Source organism: Lissotriton vulgaris, chromosome 8 (assembly GCF_964263255.1).
Source record: "Lissotriton vulgaris chromosome 8, aLisVul1.2, whole genome shotgun sequence".
In the NCBI taxonomy this organism is placed as follows: Eukaryota; Metazoa; Chordata; class Amphibia; order Caudata; family Salamandridae; genus Lissotriton; species Lissotriton vulgaris.
Genome location: NC_141696.1, coordinates 1535301624 through 1535325751, shown reverse-complemented (window position 1 = coordinate 1535325751; position 24128 = coordinate 1535301624). Strand labels below are relative to the sequence as shown.

The 24128-nt window shown below is 48.7% G+C and overlaps 1 protein-coding gene across 4 annotated transcripts in view; it reads right to left on the bottom strand.

Annotated features, from left to right (window-relative positions):
* The window catches only part of LOC147700305 (uncharacterized), a 238325-nt gene that overhangs the window by 94549 nt on the left and 119648 nt on the right, over window positions 1-24128 (bottom strand). For all 4 annotated transcript variants that reach the window (XM_086935674.1, XM_086935677.1, XM_086935676.1 and 1 more), the window contains 2 exons: window positions 3977-4072; window positions 3342-3398 (listed from right to left, as the gene is read on the bottom strand). In XM_086935674.1, the coding sequence (XP_086791800.1) occupies window positions 3342-3398; window positions 3977-4072 (153 nt within the window). The remainder of the gene's footprint in view (window positions 1-3341; window positions 3399-3976; window positions 4073-24128) is intronic.

Sequence of the window (24128 nt, the reverse complement as noted above, 5' to 3'; positions counted from 1 at the left end):
TCAGTACACATTTATTAAGACAAGGTGTTAGATAACAAACACCATAGGTGTCAATGGAGCCATCATGTAGCTGGGGATCACGCAATGACCAGTGTTCAGTACATGTACTTAAGATGGCTTCCCTGTTAACTTGTACCATCTAATAATTCAACTAGACACCATAGGAGCCTATCTACTCATGCAGATATGCCTTCACATGTAATATAAATGCAGCCTGCCTTAGGGGTAAGGGTTACTTACATATATTACCTGCAGTGACTTTGGCATGGTACGCAGGGAGTGTGCCATGTTGTGTTTTCACTCATGGATTGAACCATGACACACAGTCTGCAAATCCGGACTGCATTCAATTTGTATGGGGGAGGGGGTCCCTTGGAGTAGCATATTTCATGCTGCAGTCCTTAGGGACCCTCTTTGGTATCCATGCCCTAGGTACCAGTGGCACCACTTTCTAGAGAGTTACAGAGGTGCCAACGTTTGTGCCAATTAGATCATTTTACCTTGTTTTAGGGAAAGAGCACTGGCAATGGAGCCTGGTTAGCAGTCTTCAGTGCACTATCAGGGTAGAAAACCAGCACCAAGAAGTTCTAATGGGGAAAAAAGGGGAGTCATCAACTGCACAAAAATTCCAGTTTCCTTTGCATATCTACTAAATAAGTAAATAAAGACCAGGAAATGCAAAGCCACATTTCCCTCCATCTCTGGTTGGTGGCTACAAGGGACAAACTGTGAAATATAACATGAAGAGTAATAGGTATTGAGGCATGAAGCTAAAGTCAATCAGGTATATGAGCAACACAGGCAGACATGTTTCTCAAACAGGCTTCCAAGAATAACTGACAAAAAATAGAATTCTGAGATAAGGGAAAATAAAACAAACAAAAGAATCCCAAAATAGTAACTAGGTGAAGGAAAGAAATACAGCCCGAGTGGGAAGACTTACCTGGTGCCGATCTCCCCGGCGTTGCAGCAGAGTGCTGGCGTGGGAGGAACAGGGAAAGCATCCAAAGGCTTAATCCTTTGACCTGCCCTGTACAGGTTGACTTCCAGTCTGCTCCTCTGGAGAACCAATCAGACGCCCCGGACCGCCTAGAAGAGGGAGGCCCTGGGGAAGAGTGGCGTCATCACCAGGAAGAAGGCGGGGGTTGCAGCGGAAGGATGAAGTCCGGCAGAACACTAAGGAGCAATGCCAAGACGAGAACAAGACTCCGGGAGCCGTGGAAGAAACAGAAGTCCTACAGTACGTCGAGGAGGGAAAAGACACCGAAGACGACACGACGGAGCGCTGGTCGGAGGAGTTGTGGACCCCTCAGGAGAGCCAGTACAGTGCTGCCGCAACTCAGGAGAGTTGCGGCTAACGTGGTGAGTTACCGGTTGAGGGAGGAGGGTGGGCAGGGTCGGATTGGGATCACAATTCGGCCCGGGCACTGACGAAAAAAGTGGCCCACATTCAAGAGGCGTGGCCCATATTTAAGGGGCGTGGCCCACATTCAAGGGGCGTGCTCTTTCATTTAAAACCATTTGCACAGACAAGGAATGAAAGTGGTAGGATACTGTTCTTGCACAGGACACAGGGCCAAGGTGACAATGGCCTACATGCTGAGCAACTAAAAAAAATAGCAAGGCCCCTTTTTGTCACAAAATCATTACAGTCCTCCAGCACAGGAGCACCTGAAAAGCAGCAAAGCCCCTGCTGTTACTAACCTACTTAGCCCTCCCCAGACCTTCAGCTCAGGAGCACATGAACAGAGGTAAAGCCCCTGCAATTAGTAAATTAATCAACCCTCCAGGCCTTGGGAAAATGTCCTGGCAGGGGAACACAAAACACAGCTTTGTGGGTCATCCAAGGTAGCCAGGTAGCCAGGGGGAGGCTGAGGTGAAGCTGGTGCATGGGAAGTGCCTTCCCAGTGTGTTCTGGCAGTTTGAGTATTTACCATTTACTGTAGTATTACCCTTGTACCTGTGTATGGTACCCTTTTGTAACTTGCACACGTCACTTTTCTCTTGTAACACACTGTATGCTACCTCTCACTTTTGTTTGCTTTAGATACTTGCACAAGTGCCACCATTGCCTACGTAACGTTTGTTCTTGTGCTGGAGTGTCTGCCATTTATTGCAGTATTATACCTCTACTTGTATTTTGTACGCTTTTGTAACCTGCACACATATCACTTTTTCCTCCTGTAATGTATCGTTTGCTCCTCTTGTATTTTGGTTGCTCACTATTGTCACTTTTGATTCATGTAACTTACCGTTTGCTTTTGTAATTTGTCCACTTATAATTTTCTCCTCATGTATTATTGCTGTTCCTAGTGTGAAGCGCTCTGACACCTTCGGGTAAAGTCCGCGCTGTATAAAATCGCATAAATAAATAAAACAAACATTACCAGGCCCCCACAGCAAGACCCATTCTTCCTCGCCCACTATGCCCTAAATGTGAAGGGCTGTGGGCGAGGTGCTAAGACTAACACCGTTTCTGGGCTGCATGGGCGCCAGGGGGCCGAGGTGCAAATGGCTCAAAGGCCTGAGAAACACCTGGCCCCCAGGGAGGCCGATTATTGCAAACAATCACCCCTCCCCAGCCCAGCCTCGGCTTGATTGCTTGGCAGGGTAGGGGTGAAGGAGAGGCCACAGCTGACAATCGCTGTCTGGCCGCACAGCGAGGCTGCTTTCATTTTCTCAGTCTGTCTCCGTGCCCTCTGTGGGCCGGTTTTTTTTTTCTCCCCTTTCCTAGTCCACTCTCTGTGGACTGGGACAGGGGAGAAAAAAACGGCCCACAGAGGGCACTGAGGCACCGGCCCTTCGGCCCATGCCCGAATGCCCGCCTTGCCAATCCGCCCCTGAGTGGGTAACTGTTTGACATTACTCTACTTCGAACGCCCAACAAGACACCGGCTAAAATAAACACGCAGCAGACAACTCGAAAGGAGAGTTGTTGGTACCTTTCGTTATTTGTTCATTCTTTTGTTTGCTTTTGTTTATGGCCCTAGAATGACACCAGAAAGGGGGAGGGAGGTGAAGGAGATCCTTTACAATCGTATACCTGGGTTTAGCATTAGTTCTACCTTTATATTGTTTTATTGGGGGGAAAACCATTACCAATTCAAATCCTACATAGAAGACAGCGATCATTTATGAGAGAAAGACCAAAAGAGAGAGGAGCATTCAAAAGAGAGCCCTCAATGTGCACAATGTTCATTTATTTTTTCTTTCTTTCACTTTGCCACTTCCATAACCCCTTTTCCCTCCATTCCCAATAAAGAGGTTTATTTTTCAGGCATGTATTCGATGTGGTGGAGGCCTATCCTAAAAGGGGGTCAAAATTACCTCTGGTTACTCACCGTCTTCTTTCCTTTCTTCCGAGCCTCCCGGGGTATGTCCATCCTCTGCAAGAGAACCTGGAAAAGAAAAGAAAGAGAGATGAGAAAAATCAACGCATGAACAACAGGGCCAACTTTTCGACAAGACACAAAAGGAATCAGAACAATTCATAAACGCCATAGGAACCATGAAGAAACCGAGAGAAACCGGAGAAGAAAAAGAAAAGAGCATGCAGAGAAATACACTTTCACTCTGCCATAAAATTAATAATCAGTCAAAATTGAGCACCTCAATTGGCCTCCTAGATTTTGTTTCCGCCCATCCCCCCAACACTAGGTAAAGTGAATTCATGATGGGGTGAGAAGAAAGCAAGAACCATAGACATGGAAGTAAACTATCCTAGCGCAGGTTTAAAGGTTACTCGCGTATCCTTTTCACAAGGATGCAGTTATTGCTTTTACGATTATAAATGCTTCCTTTCATCTTAGAGTTCAATTTATCTACAAACAGTCCTCTCTCCTCTTTTAGGTTTGTTGAATAAAGAGCTGTGCTAAATGTCTTTTCTGAAAGACACTCTAATACAGTTTTTGAAATACAGGAAGCTTGAGAATACTTTTTAACTATTGGTTTCATGCTAGGATCTCATTTGACTCACCTGTGTTTCCTTGTTCATCCTCGGACTCTTGCTTGAAAAGTGTTTTGTTGTCCTCGGTAAAGCTCGGAGAAATCACAGACGTAGCAACGATATCACCTGCAAGAAACACAGAATAATAAGAAAACTCTTACGACATCTCTGCAGAGAATATGCAGAAGTGGACGACATAATGAATGGTGACTGTTCTGCAATTCCATCTATAAGCAGAGTACACATAATGTAATTAATTAACCGGGGTGTGATCTATAATAAATTTCATGTGTCACTTTATCATTTACTTTACATAATAGTGTGCATAGGACATCAAAGCACACATTTGATTTATAGTGAACCTGGAAGCCTCTCTGGTGGTAAAGAGTGTCAGCAGATCACTGCTTTAATTCCTCTTTACACTTCGTTTGGCACAAGTAATCCAGATAAGATGACCACGTTTAGAGTCTTGTTTACATTACTGTCTGGCCTTGGCTCATTCTTTTAGGCCAGTGTGCCCAAGTTGCTAAACCCACAATCTCCAACTCAAAGCTGTTAGTACACCATTAAATGGGCATGAAAACGGTTGCATTCGGGCACTTCGCCCAGTTGTCTAACACATTGGCATTGAATCCTGAATGTAAAGAGCAGGAGGGGCCCTGGACTAATGAAAGTCGGATGACCTGAATTTACAGTCTACCAAATAGCAATCAGTAGAGGGAGCAAATAGGTGGCAACTGTGACGCAACCTGCCCTCCCCCCAATGACACTCCTGCTCTGTAGACACAAATTACTGTCCAACACTCTTCTTTGGGGCTTTTGTAACAGTAGATTGAAAGGAAAACAAATACTGCTGCACTCTGTTTTAATAACGAAGATATTCACTTTCAGTCTCCAAGGGGGGAACAAATGAGCAGCCGAAGTTTAGTCTAGAAGGCACACAAGTGTTTGGTTGAACAGTGTTCACAGCACTGGGACACAATCAGTGACAGTGCCCAGCACTGATACTGTCCAGTAACCACAGATTCCCACAGATTTCACAACAAGCATTTGCAATGCAATAGGTCTGAGCTATTGGTATTGTAAATGACAATTTTTTTATTTTTGTGTTAGTTTTGAAAATAGCGAAATTAATAGCTTTGTCATTTACATAATCCATACTAATATAATAAAGAGAGAACCCAAACCTTTGAGGCGGGTAATCTCAGGAACCACAGCACCAATCACAACACCCAATACAGCGTTAGAAAGGGCAGTTGCAGCAGAAGGACATAGGCTATGCAGACGCCCACCATATACATTTAAAAGGTAAAAGAACCGTGGGCGTGTCTGCGTTGTGCTGTGGGCGTGTGCTGGGGGCGTGACAAACGCTGGGGGCGTGTGGTACGTTCCGCCCTTCATGCCATGTCTCGTATCGTGTGCTAATCCCACTCTGCTCCCTTTAAATACCCCTGCACCCCATAATCATAACCCACCCGTACTCCTTAAAATACCCCAACACCCTTAAACACTAACCCATCAAACCCTATAAATATACCCTGTACCCCAAAACCCAAACCTACCCCTGAACCCTAAAATACCCCTGTACCCCAAAACCTAAACCTAGCCCTGAACCCTAAAACTACCCCTGTACCACAACACCCAAACCTAGCCCTGAAACCTTAAAATACCCCTGTACCCCAAAAACCCAAACCTATCCCTAAAGCCTAAAACTACCCCTGTACCCCAAAACCCAAACCTATCCCTAAACGCTAAAACTACCCCTGTACCCCATAACCCAAAACTATATCTGAACCCTTAAAATACACCAAAACATATACCTCTGTACCCCAAAACATATACCCCTATACCCATACTTACCTTATCCAAACATTAAAAAAAACATGCTTTTACCATTCATGCATTTACAACGAATTTCGTTGTAAATGTATGAATGGTAAAAGCATATAAAATGTAATGCAATGCGTTGTAATGGCATTGCGGAGTCATGGTACTTTCGTAATGAAAGTATGCGGAGTGATGGTATGCGGAAAGAAAGTTGCGGAATAATGGGCGTTTACCCTCCCCCGGTAAGTACATTGGTGGCACGGCAGCCCACATCTCCAGCAACATACTCATATTTTTTCACCACCCATTTGTAAAATGCACAGGTCTTTCTCATTGATGGCCAGCACCGACATACACTTTTAGACACACCTCCTGCCACAAGTTCTAGAATTGCGAACTTTAGAGCTGGGGAGCTACATTCGAATCTCGGCATCAGCTCAACATCCTGTGATTCCAGGGAAATCGCTTTGTCTTCCTGTGCCTACCACAAATGAATCTGTTCTTCTGTAATGTAAATTGTGCTCATGCCATGTTGTCGAGTTCGCGCTATATAATATTGCAAGGAAAAATAAAGTAGGGAAACTCGAGTTCACACACTACTGAACGCGTACTCTTAAGTGCATCAGCAGTGCACTGTGAATCTGAGCGTTTCACAGGCCTGTCACAGATAAGAAATGCTATCAAAACAAAATCCTACAAAACAATATACTTCTGGCCGGCAGCAATTCATACCCGGACAACGTCGGGACGGGCTGCTAGTACTTAAATAAAAGTAATTGGAATTTATAATGGCAATAGCTTAAACTTTTGTAAATACATTTTGCAAAGATTATGTTCAGTGTATTTTAATGTGACGAAAATCCAAGAACAGAAGTGAAATATTAACATCTTTTTGTGACATTTGTAATGAAGCTTGACATTGAAGGAACATATTTGAACCAGTTGTTGTTGAATGGTTGCACAGATTGATGATGTGGTGGCGCTGAGTGATGTTGTGGTGGGGACGAGTGATGCTGTGGCGTTCAGTGATGCTGTGGTAGCGCATAGTGATGTTGTGGTGCCCCTGAGTGATGCTGTGGTGGTGCTGAATGATGCTGTGGTGATGTGATAGACAGACAGAGGGAGGGCGATAGATAGACAGAGGGAGGGCGATAGATAGACAGAGGGAGGGCGATAGATAGACAGAGGGAGGGCGATAGATAGACAGAGGGAGGGCGATAGATAGATAGAGGGAGGGCGATAGATAGACAGATAGAGTGAGGGCGATAGATAGATAGAGTGAGGGCGATAGATAGACAGAGTGAGGGCAATAGATAGATAGACAGATAGAGTGAGGGCGATAGATAGAGTGAGGGCGATAGAGGGAGGGCGATAGATAGACAGATATATAGATAGATAGAGTGAGGGCGATAGATAGAGTGAGGGCGATAGATAGAGTGAGGGCGATAGATAAGAGAGATAGAGGGCGATAGATAGAGTTTAAGTTTGAAAATTTGTATAGCGCACTACTCACCCAGATTGTCTCAAGGCGCTTGAGGGAGGGGGTGCTTATTGAATATCCAAGTTTTTAGTTGTTTTCTGAAGGAGAGGTGGTTCTGTGTAAGGCGGAGGTGGGTGGGGAGAGAGTTCCAGGTCTTGGCCGCTAAGTAGGAGAAGGATCTTCCCCCCATGGTGGATCTTTGGATGCGTGGAATTGCAGCGAGGGCTTGATTGGACGATCGTAGTTGGCGGGTGGGGGTGTAAAAGGACAGGCGCGTGTTGAGGAATTCAGGTCCTAGGTCGTAAAGGGCTTTGTGTGCGTGGGTGAGGAGGCGGAACGTTATTCTCTTGTTGACGGGGAGCCAGTGGAGGTCTTTCAGGTGACCGGAAATGTGAGCTTGGCGGGGTATGTCTAGGATGAGTCTGGCCGAGGCGTTTTGGATGCGTTGGAGTTTTTTCTGTAGTTTGGCTGTGGTTCCGGCGTAAAGGGTGTTTCCGTAGTCCAGTCGCCTTGTGACCAGTGCATGGGTGACCGTCTTTCTTGTTTCGATGGGGATCCAACGGAAGATTTTTTTGAGCATACGTAAGATGTTGAAGCAAGATGATGAGACGGCGTCGACTTGTCTGGTCATCGAGAGGGAGGAATCCAGGATGAAGCCCAGGTTACGTGCGTGGTCCGTCGGTATGGGTGCGGTTCCCAGGGCCGGTGGCCACCATGGGTCGTCCCAGGCGGAGGGGGATGATCCTAGGATGAGGACTTCCGTTTTGTCCGAGTTCAGTTGTAAACGGCTGTTCTTCATCCATTCGGCTACTTCTTTCATCCCTTCGTCTAGGTTGGTTTTGGCGGTGTTTGGGTCTTTGGTGAGGGAGAGGATCAACTGGGTGTCGTCTGCGTAGGAGATGATGTTGAGGTTGTGTTGGCGCGCGATGGATGCGAGGGGACTCATGTATAAGTTGAAGAGGGTGGGACTCAGTGATGATCCTTGTGGTACGCCGTAGATGACTTCTGTGGCCTCTGATCTAAAAGGGGGGAGGCGGACTCTCTGCGTTCTTCGGGTGAGGAACGAGATGATCCAGTCCAGTGCTTTTCCTTGAATTCCGACGTTGCTGAGGCGTTGTATAAGGGTGTTATGACAGACTGTGTGGAAGGCTGCGGAGAGGTCAAGTAGGATGAGGGCAGCTGTTTCTCCGTTGTCCAGTAGAGTTCGAATGTCGTCAGTTGCTGCGATGAGGGCGGTCTCGGCGCTGTGTTTGGCTCTGAAGCCGGACTGTGAAGGGTCGAGGGCTTTGTTGGATTCGAGGAAGGTGGCGAGCTGATTGTTGACAGCTTTTTCGATGACTTTTGCAGGGAATGGGACGGTAGTTCTTAAGTTCAGTAGGGTCTGCTGTGGGTTTCTTCAGGAGGGCGCTGAGTTCGGCATGTTTCCAGCTTTCCGGGAAGGTAGCGGAGTTGAGGGAGCAGTTGATGACGTCTCGGAGATGGGGTGCGATAATGGAGTCTGCTTTGTTGAAAATGTGGTGGGGGCAAGGGTCGGTTGGCGCTCCTGAGTGGATGGTGTTCATCAGGCGGATGGTGTCTTCAGTGGTGATTGGGTTCCAGGCGCAAAGGTTGTTGGAGGGGGGTTTTAGTTTGGAGGTGGGTGGGGTGGACTGGTCTCCAAAGCTGTTATGTATGTCCGCGATTTTGCTATGGAAGAACGAGGCTAGAGAGTCGCAGAGGTCTTGGGAGGGAGTGATGTCGTTGGTGCCGGCGGTGGGGTTGGTAAACTCTTTGACGATGTTGAATAGTTCCTTGCCGTGAGTGAGGGCGATAGATTGAGGGCGATAGATAGATAGAGTGAGGGCGATAGATAGATAGAGTGAGGGCAATAGATAGAGTGAGGGCGATAGATAGACAGATAGAGTGAGGGCGATAGAGAGTGAGGATAGATAGAAAGATAGATAGATCGATAGAGGGCGATAGATAGATAGATAGACAAAGTGAGGGCAATAGATAGATAGATAGATAGATAGATAGATAGATAGATAGAGTGAAGGCGATCGATAGATAGAGTGAGCGCGATAGATAGATGGATAGTTAGATAGAGTGAGGGCGATAGATAGAGTGAGGGCGATAGATAGATAGTTAGACAGACAGACAGTGGCGGCTGGTGACATTTGAAAGTGGTAGGGCGTACCGGTTCAGGATGAGTGCCCTTTGGCGAGGGAGCGTAGCAAACGAGGCTGACCGTCGTAAGAAAAACACATGGAGCTTCAGCCTCAGGTAGCTCCATGTCCTTCTCCACCCTCAAAGCTCCTGGTGATGGAAGGCTATTCTAAAGGTAGGCTTAGTTTTAACAAGAAAAGCTAGCAGATTTTTCAAATGGACTCAATACCTTTGTCAAAATGTAAAAGCCATCTGACAAAGGCAGGAATGATGGATGGTTTTATATGCAGGGCCACTGAAATTACGCAGCAACTGAGCATCAATTTATAAGATAAATTATGAGGCTAAGCACAGCAAGTTATGTGTATGATGTAGCAGTCTCTTATTGACATTTCAGCAACTGTTAGAAGTGTCTGGGCAAAGCTGTGCACATTATTACCATCTGAGTATCTGAATACAGCAATATCCAATTAAAAGGTGATGGGTTAAACTTTACAAAAGAAAGAGTTGCCACTGCCTAAGTTTTACATGTAGCTCGTATTTGTAAACTTCTGAAATTAAAAATAAAACTTATGTTCTTTACTTTTTGCCTTTATGCTTGTGGGCAACCAAGGGTTGAACAGGCCGATTGCTGAGAGAGGCAAAGAGAGCCTTTCAAATGGGGATGCCAGCGTCCCACTAGTAATGAGCTGACATCAATACTCCTGAGATGGGCACAGTGGGGGGGGGGATAAAAATATGTTGGCCAGAACGTCAAGAGCGTGAAGTCCACCAGGGATTAGGTACATATTTAGCACATTAAAGCAGTCTAAAGATCCCCCCTCCCCCTTTGTAACGTCCACCACCCCAAACTCCCGCCAAATCCCTCAGTGGTGCCAAATAAGAAATACTCGACCTTAAGACTCGCAAGATGTAAAACCTCTAAGCCACGTGCTCTACTCACACCAGATGAGATACATATAATGAAACAGAGCCTGTCCTCTGCTTCTGAAGCATAACCATCACCACCTAGGGCAGTGATAGCTTCATCATGAACTTGGCAATCGAGGGCCTCTCATTCAAATTTGAAGATGAACTTACTTTCCCTCAAACAGAACCAGGTTACAGGAATTTGCAGCTGCCGCGTTTTCTGCATAAGTATGGATTTGCTGCATTTGCCACTGCTGGTAAGAGGGAGTAGTGAATGGGACGCCGACATCGGACATCGGATCTTTTATATCTGGAGGTGCAAGAAGGATCCGATCTCTGACCACAACGCAGGCCCAGGAGAGCCGGACCCGGGTCAGATGCCCATGCAGGACAACCGCGCTGTCGGCGCGGACATTCAGTGAAAGGCTGCGCCTGGCCTGCAATATCTCAGCAGGATGGCTATATGTGCGTGCACAGTGCAGATATTGTCGGGTGAAAATGAGGGGGGTGGGGGGGAGGTGCCGGGGGCCCTGGTGCCCCCCTTCGAGGCCTAGCTAGCAGCTAACTGTGCTAGCTCAGTGCGCATAAAATCAATCTGTCAAGTGCCAGCCTGAGGGGCGCCTCCTCCGAGGCCTAGCTAACTGGCTTCAGTGCGCCGCGCGTAAAATAAAATCTGTGTCAAGTTGTCAACTTAGTGCCACTGCCAGCCAGGTCATCAGTCTAGTATCATCATGATCGGCACACCGCACACCACACGCACTTCTTGTACACAGTCACAGACAAGAAGATGAAGACACTCACTATACTGACTGACTGCAGCAGGTACGAGTCACGGCTCACGACAAGCAGTGGTCAGGTCACGGAGTCACGAGGTCTACTACAGAGTCTATATACACACTCTCCTCGTGACTCTGCCTCGTCGTATTGTTGTGGCACACCAGGCGCAGTGACGTCACGTGCGAAACCACATGATTGGCCATACTTGGCCCAGCCACCACCCACGCGCGGCATCAGTACTGAACTCTCTGCGCAGTGTATACTCAGCCAATCCTGGCGCAGCTTAACTGCGCCACTGCTGGATAAAGAGCAGGGTTAAAACTGCCCATATGAGACCCGGGGGACCCTGGTCCCTGCCTGTTTGCGAGCTACAGGAGAGGAGGAGGAGGAGGAGGGAAGGGACTACTGCGTGTGCGCATGTGTGGGCCAGTCGTAAAAAATGACTAGTCCAAAATGCGCACACACAGTGCTGCCTGCTGCGCTATTTCTGCTCAGCTAGCAGCCCCACCCCCACCCTTCCGCGATGTCTGATTCTGTCGGGCACTCGTTGATGCAGACTGTGAGTGCGCTTAGGATAATTTATTTTTGAATCACATATCTAATTGAATGCGTGATGTGACGATGGTGGCTAGTGGGGCAACGCCCCAACGCCCCCAATGGACCCACCGCCACTTTAGACAGATAATGCAAATGCTACTTACCAGTATGCATCTGTTCTTGGCATGTAGGGCGGCTGACATTCATATCTGTGCATAGATCGCCGCCTAGTGTTGGGTCCGGATGATTGCACATTGTTGTCCTGGAAGAGTCTTCGAAGTATCACGAGATAGGTGGCTCCTCCCCTGGACTACAGTGCGCATGGGCATCGACTCCATCCCCAGATTGTTTTTAGCCATTGTGGCCGAGATGGAGTGAATTTTGTGAATGATGACCATGCTATGAAATGATATGTAAACACTGCAGCTGCTACAGGCGCCGGGGAGGTGGGCGGGCGATATGAATCAAGCAAAAGAACGACACTATAAGAAGCGATCTCATAAAGGATGTAAGTCGATTCGCCGGCTCCATATGTATAACTAACACTCATCCTAAAAACAACGCTTCATGGACGTCCTTCGACACCTATTCCGAAGAATCAATCCACAAGCTGCTGGTCACCTTGAAACCCGCCAATCATCACACAGATCCCCTACCTGCCAATGTTGTTAAAGTCCTCACCCCCCTGTTCCTCCCACTCTGGACTAAAATCATCAACTGTTCCCTGCAACAAGGGCTCATCCCAGATTCCCTCAAGATTGGGCAAGTCACGCCTATACTCAAGAAACCCACAGCTGACCCGGCCGACCTAAACAACTATCGTCCTATCACCAATATCACCACTCTAGCAAAACTGTTAGAAAAATGCGTACAACTCCAACTGACAAAACACATTGAGCAGTTTGACCTCCTCAACTCTCACCAATCCGGATTCAGAGCAAAGCATAGCACGGAAACGGCCATGAAACACATAATAGATGATGCCCTCCAAATCCTTGATCACAATGAGTCTTGCCTCCTCATCCTCCTTGACCTCTCTTCAGCATTTGATACGGTCAAACACGAGAATCTACTGGAGCTCCTAAATACCAGAATGGGCATTTCCGGGACGGTTCTCAAATGGTTCACGTCCTTTCTGCACAACCGTTCTCAGAGGTTCAAGATCAACAACGCACTGTCCTCGCCTGTGCCAGTAACACTGGGCGTTCCGCAAGGTTCCTCCCTATCCCCCACATTGTTCAACCTCGTCATGGAACCACTCACCACCTTGCTTCAATCCTCTAAGGTACATTTCCATATGTACGCCGATGACACTCAGCTCTACCTCAAGTTTCAATCCCCGGAAGACATCAAACTGTTGAATGCCACACTAAGAAACACCCAAGCTTGGTTGGCCGACAATCACCTCAAACTAAATGCTCTGAAAACTGAGTTCTTTCTGATCTCTCCTCCTGCGAAAAAGGCCATCACCCAAACCTGGTCTAATCATCTAACCGCACTCAATGTCCAACCCACCATCGTGGACTCAGCGAAATCCCTTGGCATCACACTGGACTGCAATCTCGACATGCAGCAGCATATTAGCATAGCAACTAAAGGAGCCAACTTCCAAATCAACACGCTGAGAAAACTCAAACCCTTCCTACCACCCAAGGACTTCCAAACTGTGGTACAAGCCTTAGTCATTCCTCGCATAGACTACGGAATTGTGGCTCTCAGCGGGCTCCCCCTGACAACAACGGCTCCCCTAAGAGCCTCCCTGAACGCGGCCGCAAGACTCATCACCGGCTCAAGAAAACACTTGCATATATCCCCTGACTTAAAAGCCCTGAACTGGCTGCCTATTGAAGCCAGAATTCAGTTGAAAATTGCCTGTATGACACACTCGGCCGTACACCCGTACACCACAAGGCACCCAACTACCTCTCTCATAAGCTGACCATATCAGGAGGCTCAAGATCCAACAGAAGCACAAACACTCTCCTCCTGAAACCACGGAGATTCCGGAAGGAAAAAACATACAAACGCTCCTTCTCTGGAATGGCACCTAGGATCTGGAATGCACTCCCGCCAGAAACCAGGCTTATTCCGTCCACTATACTCTTCAAGAAAGAGGTGAAGGCCATCCTTATGGCTAAATACACCTGAACACTATTGATACTGGAACAATGACAGAATTTGGCTCCCTCATTATCGGCTGTCTGAATACTTACCTTTGTACACTAGGACTTGAGTGCCTCAATAACCTGCAATGCACCCACTACTGACTACTGCTCTGCCTTCAACATTGTGTTTATTCACCCTCTGGGGTGCTATAATCTTATCCGTTTAGACATTGTACTGTTGCCATATTATTGTTTCTTGATTGTTATTACTCTGTATACTCTTGTATGATTGATACCCTTTTTTGCAACTCACTGTCTACGGAATCTCATATTGATTTAAGAGTCTTGTTTATCCTACCTACTGTTTCTGTAAAGCGCTCTGATATCTGCAAAGATCCTGTTCGCGCTATATAAAACTTTAAATAAATAAATAAATGGATGTCAGCAGCCCTACATGCCAAGAACAGATGCATACTGGTAAGTAGCATTTGCAGTTCGAGGCATGTGGGCTGCTGAATTCATATCTGTGCATAGAATACATAGCAGTCCCTCCATTAACGGCGGCCGCCTGTGCCAGCTGCAGCAGTTTGGAAAAGTGTCTTGAGAACAGCCTGACCTACAGCTGCCTGCTGTTTAGAGTGCACGTCTACACAGTAATGTTTAGTAAATGTATGTGTGGTAGACCATGTGGCTGCTCTACATATGTCCTCTAAGGGAATGTTTCCAAGGAAGGCCATAGAGGCCCCCAACTTTCTGGTGGAGTGGGCTCTTGGTGGAATTGTAAGAGTGCGTTTAGCTTTTGCATAACAGATCTGAATGCATTTCACGATCCACCTAGCAATACCAGCCTTGGAAATAGCGTTACCTTTGTGGTGTGATGCAAAGGCAATGAAAAGCTGCTTAGTCTTTCGAAAATCCTTGGTCCTGTCAATGTAATACATTAGGGCCCTCTTAACGTCAAGGGTGTGGAGCATCCTCTCCGCCAGTGACTCAGGATTTTGAAAAAACACCGGCAACTCAATTGTTTGGTTTATGTGGAACTGAGACACAACCTTGGGTAGAAATTTAGGGTTAGTGCGGAGCACTACCCTGTTAGCATGAACCTGAAAGAATGGCTCTTGGATTGTGAGGGCCTGCAGCTCACTAACCCTCCGTAGCGATGTAATTGCTACTAAGAAAGCCACTTTCCAAGTCAAGAACTGAAGTTCGCAAGAATGTAGTGGCTCAAAGGGAGGACCCATCAGTCTTGTAAGAACCACATTGAGGTTCCATTCTGGAGCTGGTGGTGTCCGTGGTGGAATGACCCTTTTGAGTCCTTCCAGAAAGGCTTTGATAGCAGGCACTTTGAAAAGTGAAAGGTGTTGTCTATTCTGGAGGTATGCGGCCATCGCAGACAGGTGAATGCGGATGGAAGTATATGCCAAATTACACTGGTACAGATGGAAAAGATAACAGATGATGTTCTGAATGGAAGCATCCAGTGGGTTAATGTTGTGGTTTGCGCAATAAATGACAAACCGCTTCCATTTGGCCGCATAACAAGCTCTAGTAGTGGGCTTTCTTGCCTCCCGAATGATGTCCATGCAATTGGGAGGAAGATTAAGGTAGCCAAACTCTAGGACCTCAGGAGCCAGATCGCCAGGTTGAGCTGTTGCGGATCTGGGTGCTGAATGTCGCCATGGCTCTGCGTCAGAAGGCTGGGTGTGAGATGAAGCCTTTGATGCGGTACCACGGACAGTTCCAGAAACGTGGTGTACCATGGTTGGTGAGCCCACGTTGGAGCAACCAGGATGAGAGTCATCGAGTGTTGCCTGAGTTTGCGTGCCACCAGCAGAATCAGGGGCGCTGGGGGAAAAGCGTACGCAAATTTGCCTGACCAGTTCATCCATATCGCATTGCCCTGCGATTGTGGGTGTGGGAACCTGGCGGCGAAGCTTTGGCATTTTGCGTTCTCCCTTGTGGCGGTCTATCTCTGGATGACCCCATCTTTGGAAGTACGGCTGGAGTACTGATGGATGTATCTCCCACTCGTGCATTTGGTGGCTGTGCCTGCTGAGCAGGTCCGCCATCTGATTGTCTTTGCCTGGGAGGTGTTCCGCCATGAGGAAGATGTTCCTCTGAATGGCCCACTTCCACATGCTCTGAGCCAGATGAGACAGCTGCGGAGAGTGTGTTCCTCCCTGTTTCTGAATGTAGTACATGGCCATCATGTTGTCCGTCCGGATCAACACGACCTTGTTGCACAGATGTACTTTGAACGCCTTTAAGGCCATGAAGATCGCCATCAGTTCTAACACATTGATGTGCATCTTCTTCTGTTGTAGTGTCCATAGTCCCTGCACTGTGTAATGGAGTACATGCGCTCCCCAGCCCTGGAGAGAAGCGCCCGTCGTCAGGACAATCTGTGGCACAGGCTCCTGGAACGGTCGGCCCTTGCAAAGGTTTTGTGGATTCCACCAATGCAGAGAGTTGTATGCCCGACCGCTCACCAACACTAGGTCTTTCAGTTGCCCGTGAGCCTGAGTCCACTGACGTGCTAAGCACTCTTGAAGCGGACGCATATGTAGTCTCGCGTGCGGGACAATGGAGATGCAGGAGGCCATCATGCCTATCAACTGCATGAACACTCTCGCTGGAAGCGAGTGTTGAGGTCTGAATCTTTGGATCAGCGATTGAATGCTGTTGATCCTCACTGAATTCGGCTGTGCTGTAGCCGTTAGAGTGTTTATGGTCGCACCCAGATACTGCCGTATGTGAGCGGGCTGGAGATGGGACTTTGGGTAATTCAGTGAGAACCCCAGATCGTGCAGAAGGTGAATGGTTTGGGACACGTGGTCGGCGCACTGCTTGTCCGACTTTGCTTGAATGAGCCAGTCGTCCAGATAGGGGTAGACGTGGATGTTCCGACGTCTTAGATGCGCCGCCACTGTCGCCAGGCACTTCGTGAAGACCCTGGGCGCCGTGGTAACCCCAAAAGGCAGAACCTTGAATTGGTAGTGCTGGTTTTGAATGGTGAACCTTAGATATTTTCTGTGTGAAGGATGCAGGGGAATGTGAAAGTATGCATCCTTGAGATCCAGAGTTACCAGGAAGTCCCCTTGCTGAAGCAGTGGGAGAACCTGCTGCAGTGTAAGCATATGGAAATGTTCTGACAGAATGTACGAGTTGAGAGGTCTGAGGTCTAGGATGGGCCTGAGGGATCCGTCCTTCTTTGGGATTAGAAAGTACAGAGAGTAAACCCCTGTTCCCCTTTCTTGCAGTGGAACAAGCTCTATTGCCCCTTTTTGCAGCAGGACTTGGACTTCCTGCTGCAACAAGTGCAAGTGCTCGCCGGACATAGGACGGTTCTTTGGAGGTATGTTTGGTGGAGTGGAAGTGAGTTCCAGACAATAACCGTATTGGATAAGAGATTTGACCCACCTGTCCGTGGTGATGGACCTCCACACGGGCAGGAACTGCTGGAGTCTCCCCCCGACCGGTGTCGTGTGGTCGGGGGGCAGTGACAAGGCGTCACTGTTTGCTGGCGGTGGAGGACCTGGAGCTGTTATTTCCACGTCCTCTGCCCTTGACGTTGTTGCCACGGTAACCACCTCTACCCTTGTTGGTATATGAGGACTGGGTGTTACTTTTATAGAATTGCGTGGATTGTGACGCTTGACCCCTTGAGGTGCCCCTGTTATTGGAGCGGCGAAAGGAACCACCCCGAAACTGCTGGGACTGTAGGGCACCCAAAGATTTAGCAGTGTCAGTGTCTTTTTTCATTTTTTCAAGGGTGGCATCCACTTCTGGCCCAAACAGGTGGTCTGGATTTACTGTTTGGTTTAGGATGGTAGTCTGAATGTCTGGTTTAAAGCCTGATATTCTGAGCCATGCATGCCGGCGCAGCCGAACGCTAGTGTTTATTGCTCGTGAGGCGGTATCAGCCACATCTAGAGCACACTTAATTGAAGCATTGGTGATAAGCTTCCCCTCCTGAATCAACATTTCAGCAGCCTCCTTATACTGATCTGGTAAGTGCTGTAGAAGGGTTTCTAGGGTGTCATAGTGTGCCCTATCGTAGCGTGCAAGTAGCGCCTGCGTGTTGGATATGCGCCACATATTGGCTGCCTGCGCAGCAATACGTTTCCCTGAAGCCTCAAACCCCTTTGATTCCTTGTCTGGGGGAGGAGCATCACCCGTGGTCTGTGAGTTGGCGCGTTTACGTGCGTTGGAGACAACCAAAGAGTCTAGTGGCAACTGTCCCTTGATGTACGTTGGATCAGTGGGGGCTGCCTTGTATTTCTTGTCAATACGAGGATTGATGACTCTTGCCCGGGTGGGCTCCTTGAAAACCTCTGGCGCATGTTTTAGCACTCCTTTGAGCATTGGCAATGTCTTGACAGTCTTTTCAGCCACAGAGAAAGTGTCAAAAAGAAAATCGACATCCACTGGGTCCACATGGAGGTCGACGTCATGATTGGCTGCAGCTCTTTCAATTAGAGCGTTGAAGGATGCAGAGTCTTCTGTTGGGGAAGTTTTTGCAGCAAAAAGCTGCGGCTCGTGTCCCGAATGAGGGTCCTCAGGGTCGCCCCCGGCAGACCATGGCTCATAGACATCTTCTGGGTCTGAGTAAATTGGATAAGCATACTCATCCTCTTCGTCTCCGTCACCCTCCCCAGCGTTAGAATGAGTGGGTGAGAGCTCCAGACCTTGTGGAGATGCAGGCTCCATAGGGGCAGATGCACCCGCAGAGTCCAACTTTTTTTTAAGGGGGATGTGGAAATGCTCCAACACTGGTTCCGGGGTGATCTTCCGTTTAAGGAGAGAGAGCTTGCCTGTGTTGGCGTCGATGATGACCTCTCGACGCTCCTCCTCTGCTAGTGGTTGGTGCCGTGGGTTTAGAACTCCCAACGATGCCTTCGGCGTAGAAACCAGCTTCAAGGGCACTCCGGTCCCAGGTTTTGCAGTGAAAGCCTTCGGCGCCGTCCTTGGCGGCAGCGTGAAGTGAATCGGCGTCTGCGCCTTCGCCGGTTTCTGTGGAGGCTTGGGCGGCACAGTGTCCTTCGGCTCGAGCGCTGCGGCCCCCTCCCGAATACGCTGAAGGGACTCCGTGACCTTCTTGGTGAGTGAGGCGGAGGGACGGACCGGCTCGAGCGAGTCCTCCGAGGCCGGATTCGGGTCGGCAACCAAAGCCGCAGTCTTCGGAGTCGACACAGCACCCCCTTTGCCTTGTCGACTGGGATCGGTGCAGCCAGAGACTTGGGGTCGTCCTGACGCCTCTTTGGGGCCTTCTTATGGTCATCCACCTTCTTGGCGTCGACGCGACTCTTCAGAGCGCCGACCAGCTTCGGCGCCGACGCAGCCGCGTCGGGCGTCTTCGCCTTTGGCTTCGACACCAGATTCTTCGGATCGGCCATTTTGGCGTGGCTCTTGAGCTCGACGGCCATCTTGGATTTCTTCGGCGCCGAGGCCTCCGAAGCCTTCGATCCAACCAGTGCGACTTGCACTTTCGGTTTCGATACGGATGGCGTCGACCCCGATGGTTTCACTTTCGGTTTCTGGACCGGGAGTGGTGCCGCACCAATGTCCGTGGCCGGGCCAGAAGGCGGAGCCGTGGGACGAGTATTGAGGTCTTGGGTAAGGCCCGAAGGCGATCCCTCGACCTGGGCCTTATAATGTTGGCTGGCCCCGGGGTCAGTGTGAGGAAGCTCCTCTTCTGAGCTATCCTCTACGGTGGCAATGGCCCCGTCGTCGTCCCTTACCTCCTCGACGACTTCCTCGAACTCTTCGTCTTCCGCGTCGTAGTCTTCTTCGCCCTCCGACGCCGGGTTAGAGTCCGAGACATTCTGGATGGTGTCGTCTTCAACATCCTCTTCAAAGATGTTCGCCGGTGGGGGTGCCGAACTCTGGGCCTGCAGTCTTGCGGCCCGACGTAGCTTGAGAGTTTTCTTCGACCGGAACTTGGAGCAGGCCATACACTTGGCCTCGTCGTGGTCCGGCGACAAGCACTTGTTGCACACTGGGTGCACATCGATGTGCGGGTATTTTGAGGCACACACTGGGCACCTCTTAAATGGACTTCGTTCCATGTTGAAGTAGTCTGGAGCGTCGGGTAGGCCCGTCCGCGCCGACAGCACGCGGAAGGGCAGCAGTTGATCGGAGCCGATGAATAAACCAACCCGACCGATAAACAATACCGTCGCGAGTCCTAAAGACCTTTTGGTCTCAAGTAAAGAAAGTTAAACAACTATCGATTCCGACAGAGGGAACCGAAACACATCAGAACCCAATGGCGGAAAAAAACAATCTGGGGATGGAGTCGATGCCCATGCGCACTGTAGTCCAGGGGAGGAGCCACCTATCTCGTGATACTTCGAAGACTCTTCCAGGACAACAATATGCAATCATCCGGACCCAACACTAGGCGGCGATCTATGCACAGATATGAATTCAGCAGCCTCGAACATAGAAAAATACACGCTAAAACTTAAGAGACATTTTTGTAGATATGGGTCCTTTCATTACACACGGTAGGCCCACAAATTGCCGGCCTTGAAAGCCTGCGTGGGCCCAGACAAAACGGAGTCATCCTCACAGGAGACACTACATTTGTACCCTTTTGTGCACACATGCACTGTACCTCATCCGCCTGCAGCCTTTGGGAGCACTTTTGAAAGCCCCTTACCAAACTCTCGCAGAGCAACGCATGCGCGTTGGCTGAGCGAGACCTAAAAAGACCTCACACTGGTAGCAGCAGCAATCACTTTCAAATGTTGTTAAGCTGTCTGCCTCACAGCTATAAATGCCTTAGGTTAAAAGGAGCTCCCTGTGGGACGGGGTGTCAAAGTGCCTGCAGCGGTTGTGGTTATACTCCCCGGTGCCTACTGTAATGAAGTGCAGACACTGGATAAGACGGGTGAGACTTTATTATTAAACCCCATCCATCGGAGACTTGAGTCAACTGTCTTTGTAAGAACCCCACATGCTCAAAGCGCCATGCTGGAACATAGAACCAGGCCACATCACACTCACGTCTTTACAGTCAAAGTATTATGAGTTTTAGCATTTACTATTGAAAGAAGCAACAGAATGGCAGAGCTACCATCGCAACAATGATCATTAAAGCATTCTGAATTGATAAAAGCGAAATATTTTTTGAAACTCCAGCATGTATATACTCTGACACTCTGTGGGCGGTGGCATAGATCTGTTATTCTCCAAGAGTGAGCTAGGATGTTTGTAAAAGTTTGCTCACGTGGACTAAACTTTGATAGTAGGAATGTGTGTCCAAGATGGCGTCGGAGTAAGAGCTCCTTCTCCCTGTGCCCAAGCAATAACCCCCCCATCCCATCCCATCCCCTCCCCTCCCCTCCCCTCCTCTCCCCTGTTTTCACTCTCTGTGCTCCAAACTCAGCCTGGGAGAAGGGTCCCCAGATCTGGAGCAGAAGGAGACTGGGAGCTGTGGCGGGGCCCAGCCTCGCCGGGTTCAGGAATACGCTGAGAATGGCGAGACCCGCGCTGCTCGACCTGTGGTGCTGGGAAGAGCACTAGCGGCGGTCATCGGTGGCTGCAGGTGCAGCGCTCCCAGAGGCCGGAGGGCCGGACTAGGACATACAAGGAAGGGCGTGAAGCAGCTGGGATAATCGCCTAGGCCGGGCACTGGAAGCATCGGCTCCGGTCCAGAGCTGCGCTGAGACACTCACTCCGCATAGCTGAAGGCGGCTGGCTGCACCTGGGACCGAGGTGCTATCCAGGGGACTGTTTCGTAGTCCCTTATGATCAAGACTTTAGGCTAGGGTGACAGGGAGAGTGGGTAAAGCCCCAAACCCCAATGTAGTCTAAGTCCAAGGAAGTGGTAGCCACACTCACTCCATTTTTAAAAGAAAATAAACTGTGGAAGACAGTGGCATGCATACGCTGAGTGCTGTACAAGAAGGCAGGGGCTCTGTCTGCCTATATTTCACTAAATGGGAATAGGCTGCACTCAACCCAGGTGACCAAAATAGGGATAGACAGAAACTTCTAATAGCATTGCCAGTAACCTCCACAGAAGGACTGCATTTAACCTACTGGCTTCAAGAACAGAGTTAGGTCCAAGGGGAACAACTCATTTTAACCAGTTTCTGTCATCAACAGAAGTGGTTCCCACGTGACGGCTTCCAGGCTAATAACAGTACGATCACTGGTAGCCGAAGTTACCAGACAGAAGCCTTTGTACAACCAGATAAAGACAGCACAGCCAGGGAGAAATACAACTCTCTCGAACTGTGGGTAGAATAGGGGTGTGCAGCAAACATTACCTGAGGGCTTCGTAGAGAACAGTGCATTAAAGGATAATGAAGCCATTAATACACGCATTAGAATGCAGATAACTGCAGCCCACTGTACAGACGCATCTTTGGCAACTCCTGCACACAGCAAATGCAGAACAGAACCAATATTATGTCTAAAGTCCATGAAGAATAGAAAATAAGCAAGGATGTGTTTACCACCACATCAACCTATCAGTAAACATGTAAACAAAATTGCGCTTTGTACCATTTGTGCTGAATAATACATTGTCAAAGGTGTTTTGGTATTGCTGTGATGAACTTTGCACTTCCCGATACAACACCATGATGGCTCTAATTTTACATCATTGTTATAGAGCTTCCATATGTACACTGTTCGATAAGGAAGGATGAGACACGGCCTGACTCTGGTCATAAATACCACAGCAGAGATCATCCTTGGTACCCAACGGGATGATGCTTTTTCATACTAATGCAGGAACTATAGGGATCTATATTTAGCAATAAGGTTGCAAATGCTACTTACCAGTATGCATCTGTTCTTGGCATGTAGGGTTGCTGACATTCATATCTGTGCATAGACCGCCACCTAGTGTTGGGTCCGGATGATTGCACATTGTTGTCCTGGAAGAGTCTTCGAAGTATCACGAGATAGGTGGCTCCTCCCCTGGACTACAGTGCGCATGGGCATCGCCTCCATCCCCAGATTGTTTTTAGCCATTGGCAGAGATGGAGTGAAGAATGTGAGTGATGACCATGCTATGAGCATATGTGTATATATGAAGAAATACTGCAGCTGCTACAGGCGCCGGGGAGGAGGGTGGGCGATATGAATGTCAGCAGCCCTACATGCCAAGAACAGATGCATACTGGTAAGTAGCATTTGCAGTTCGAGGCATGTGGGCTGCTGAATTCATATCTGTGCATAGAATACATAGCAGTCCCTCCATTATCTGCGGCCGCCCGTGCCAGCTGCAGCAGTCTGAAAAAGCGTTTTTAGAACAGCCTGACCAACAGCTGCCTGCTGTTTGGAATGCACGTCTACACAGTAGTGCTTAGTGAAAGTGTGTGTGGTAGACCATGTGGCTGCTCTACAGATATCTTCTAAGGGAATGTTACCTAGGAAAGCCATAGAGGCCCCCAACTTCCTGGTGGAGTGGGCCCTCGGTGGGATAGTGAGAGTGTGCTTAGCTTTAGCGTAACAGATCTGGATGCACTTTACTATCCACCTAGCAATCCCCGCTTTGGAGATAGCGTTTCCCTTGTGGCAAAAGCAACAAAAAGTTGTTTGGTTTTGCGGAAATCTTTTGTCCTGTCTACATAGTACATCAAGGCCCTTTTCACATCAAGGGTGTGGAGCATACGCTCCGCCAGCGTCTCTGGGTTTTGGAAAAACACCGGCAATTCAATTGTCTGGTTTATGTGGAATTGCAAAACCACTTTGGGTAAGAATTTAGGGTTAGTGCGGAGCACCACCCTGTTAGCATGTACCTGGAAGAAAGGTTCTTGGATGGTGAGCGTCTGCAGTTCGCTAACCCTCCGTAGCGATGTAATAGCTACTAAGAACGCAACCTTCCAAGTTAGAAACTGGAGCTCACAGGAGTGCAGCGGCTCAAAGGGAGGACCCATCAGCCTTGTAAGAACCACATTGAGGTTCCATTCTGGAGCTGGTGGGGTCCTTGGTGGAATGACCCTTTTGAGTCCTTCCAGAAAGGCCTTGATAGCAGGGACCTTAAAGAGTGACAGGTGCTGCCTATTCTGGAGGTATGCTGCCATAGCAGACAGGTGAATGCGGATGGAAGAGTACGCTAGATTACATCGATACAGGTGAAAAAGGTAACAGATGATGTTTTGAATGGAAGCATCTAGCGGGTCAATGTTGTGGTTAGCACAGTAGATGACAAACCTCTTCCATTTAGCCGCATAACAAGCTCTAGTAGTGGGCTTCCTTGCCTCCCGAATGATGTCCATGCAGTCAGGAGGAAGATTGAGGTAGCCAAACTCTAGGACTTCAGGAGCCAGATCGCCAGGTTGAGCTGTTGCGGATCTGGGTGCTGAATGTCGCCATGGCTCTGCGTCAGAAGGCTGGGAGTGAGATGAAGCCTTTGATGCGGTACCACGGAGAGTTCCAG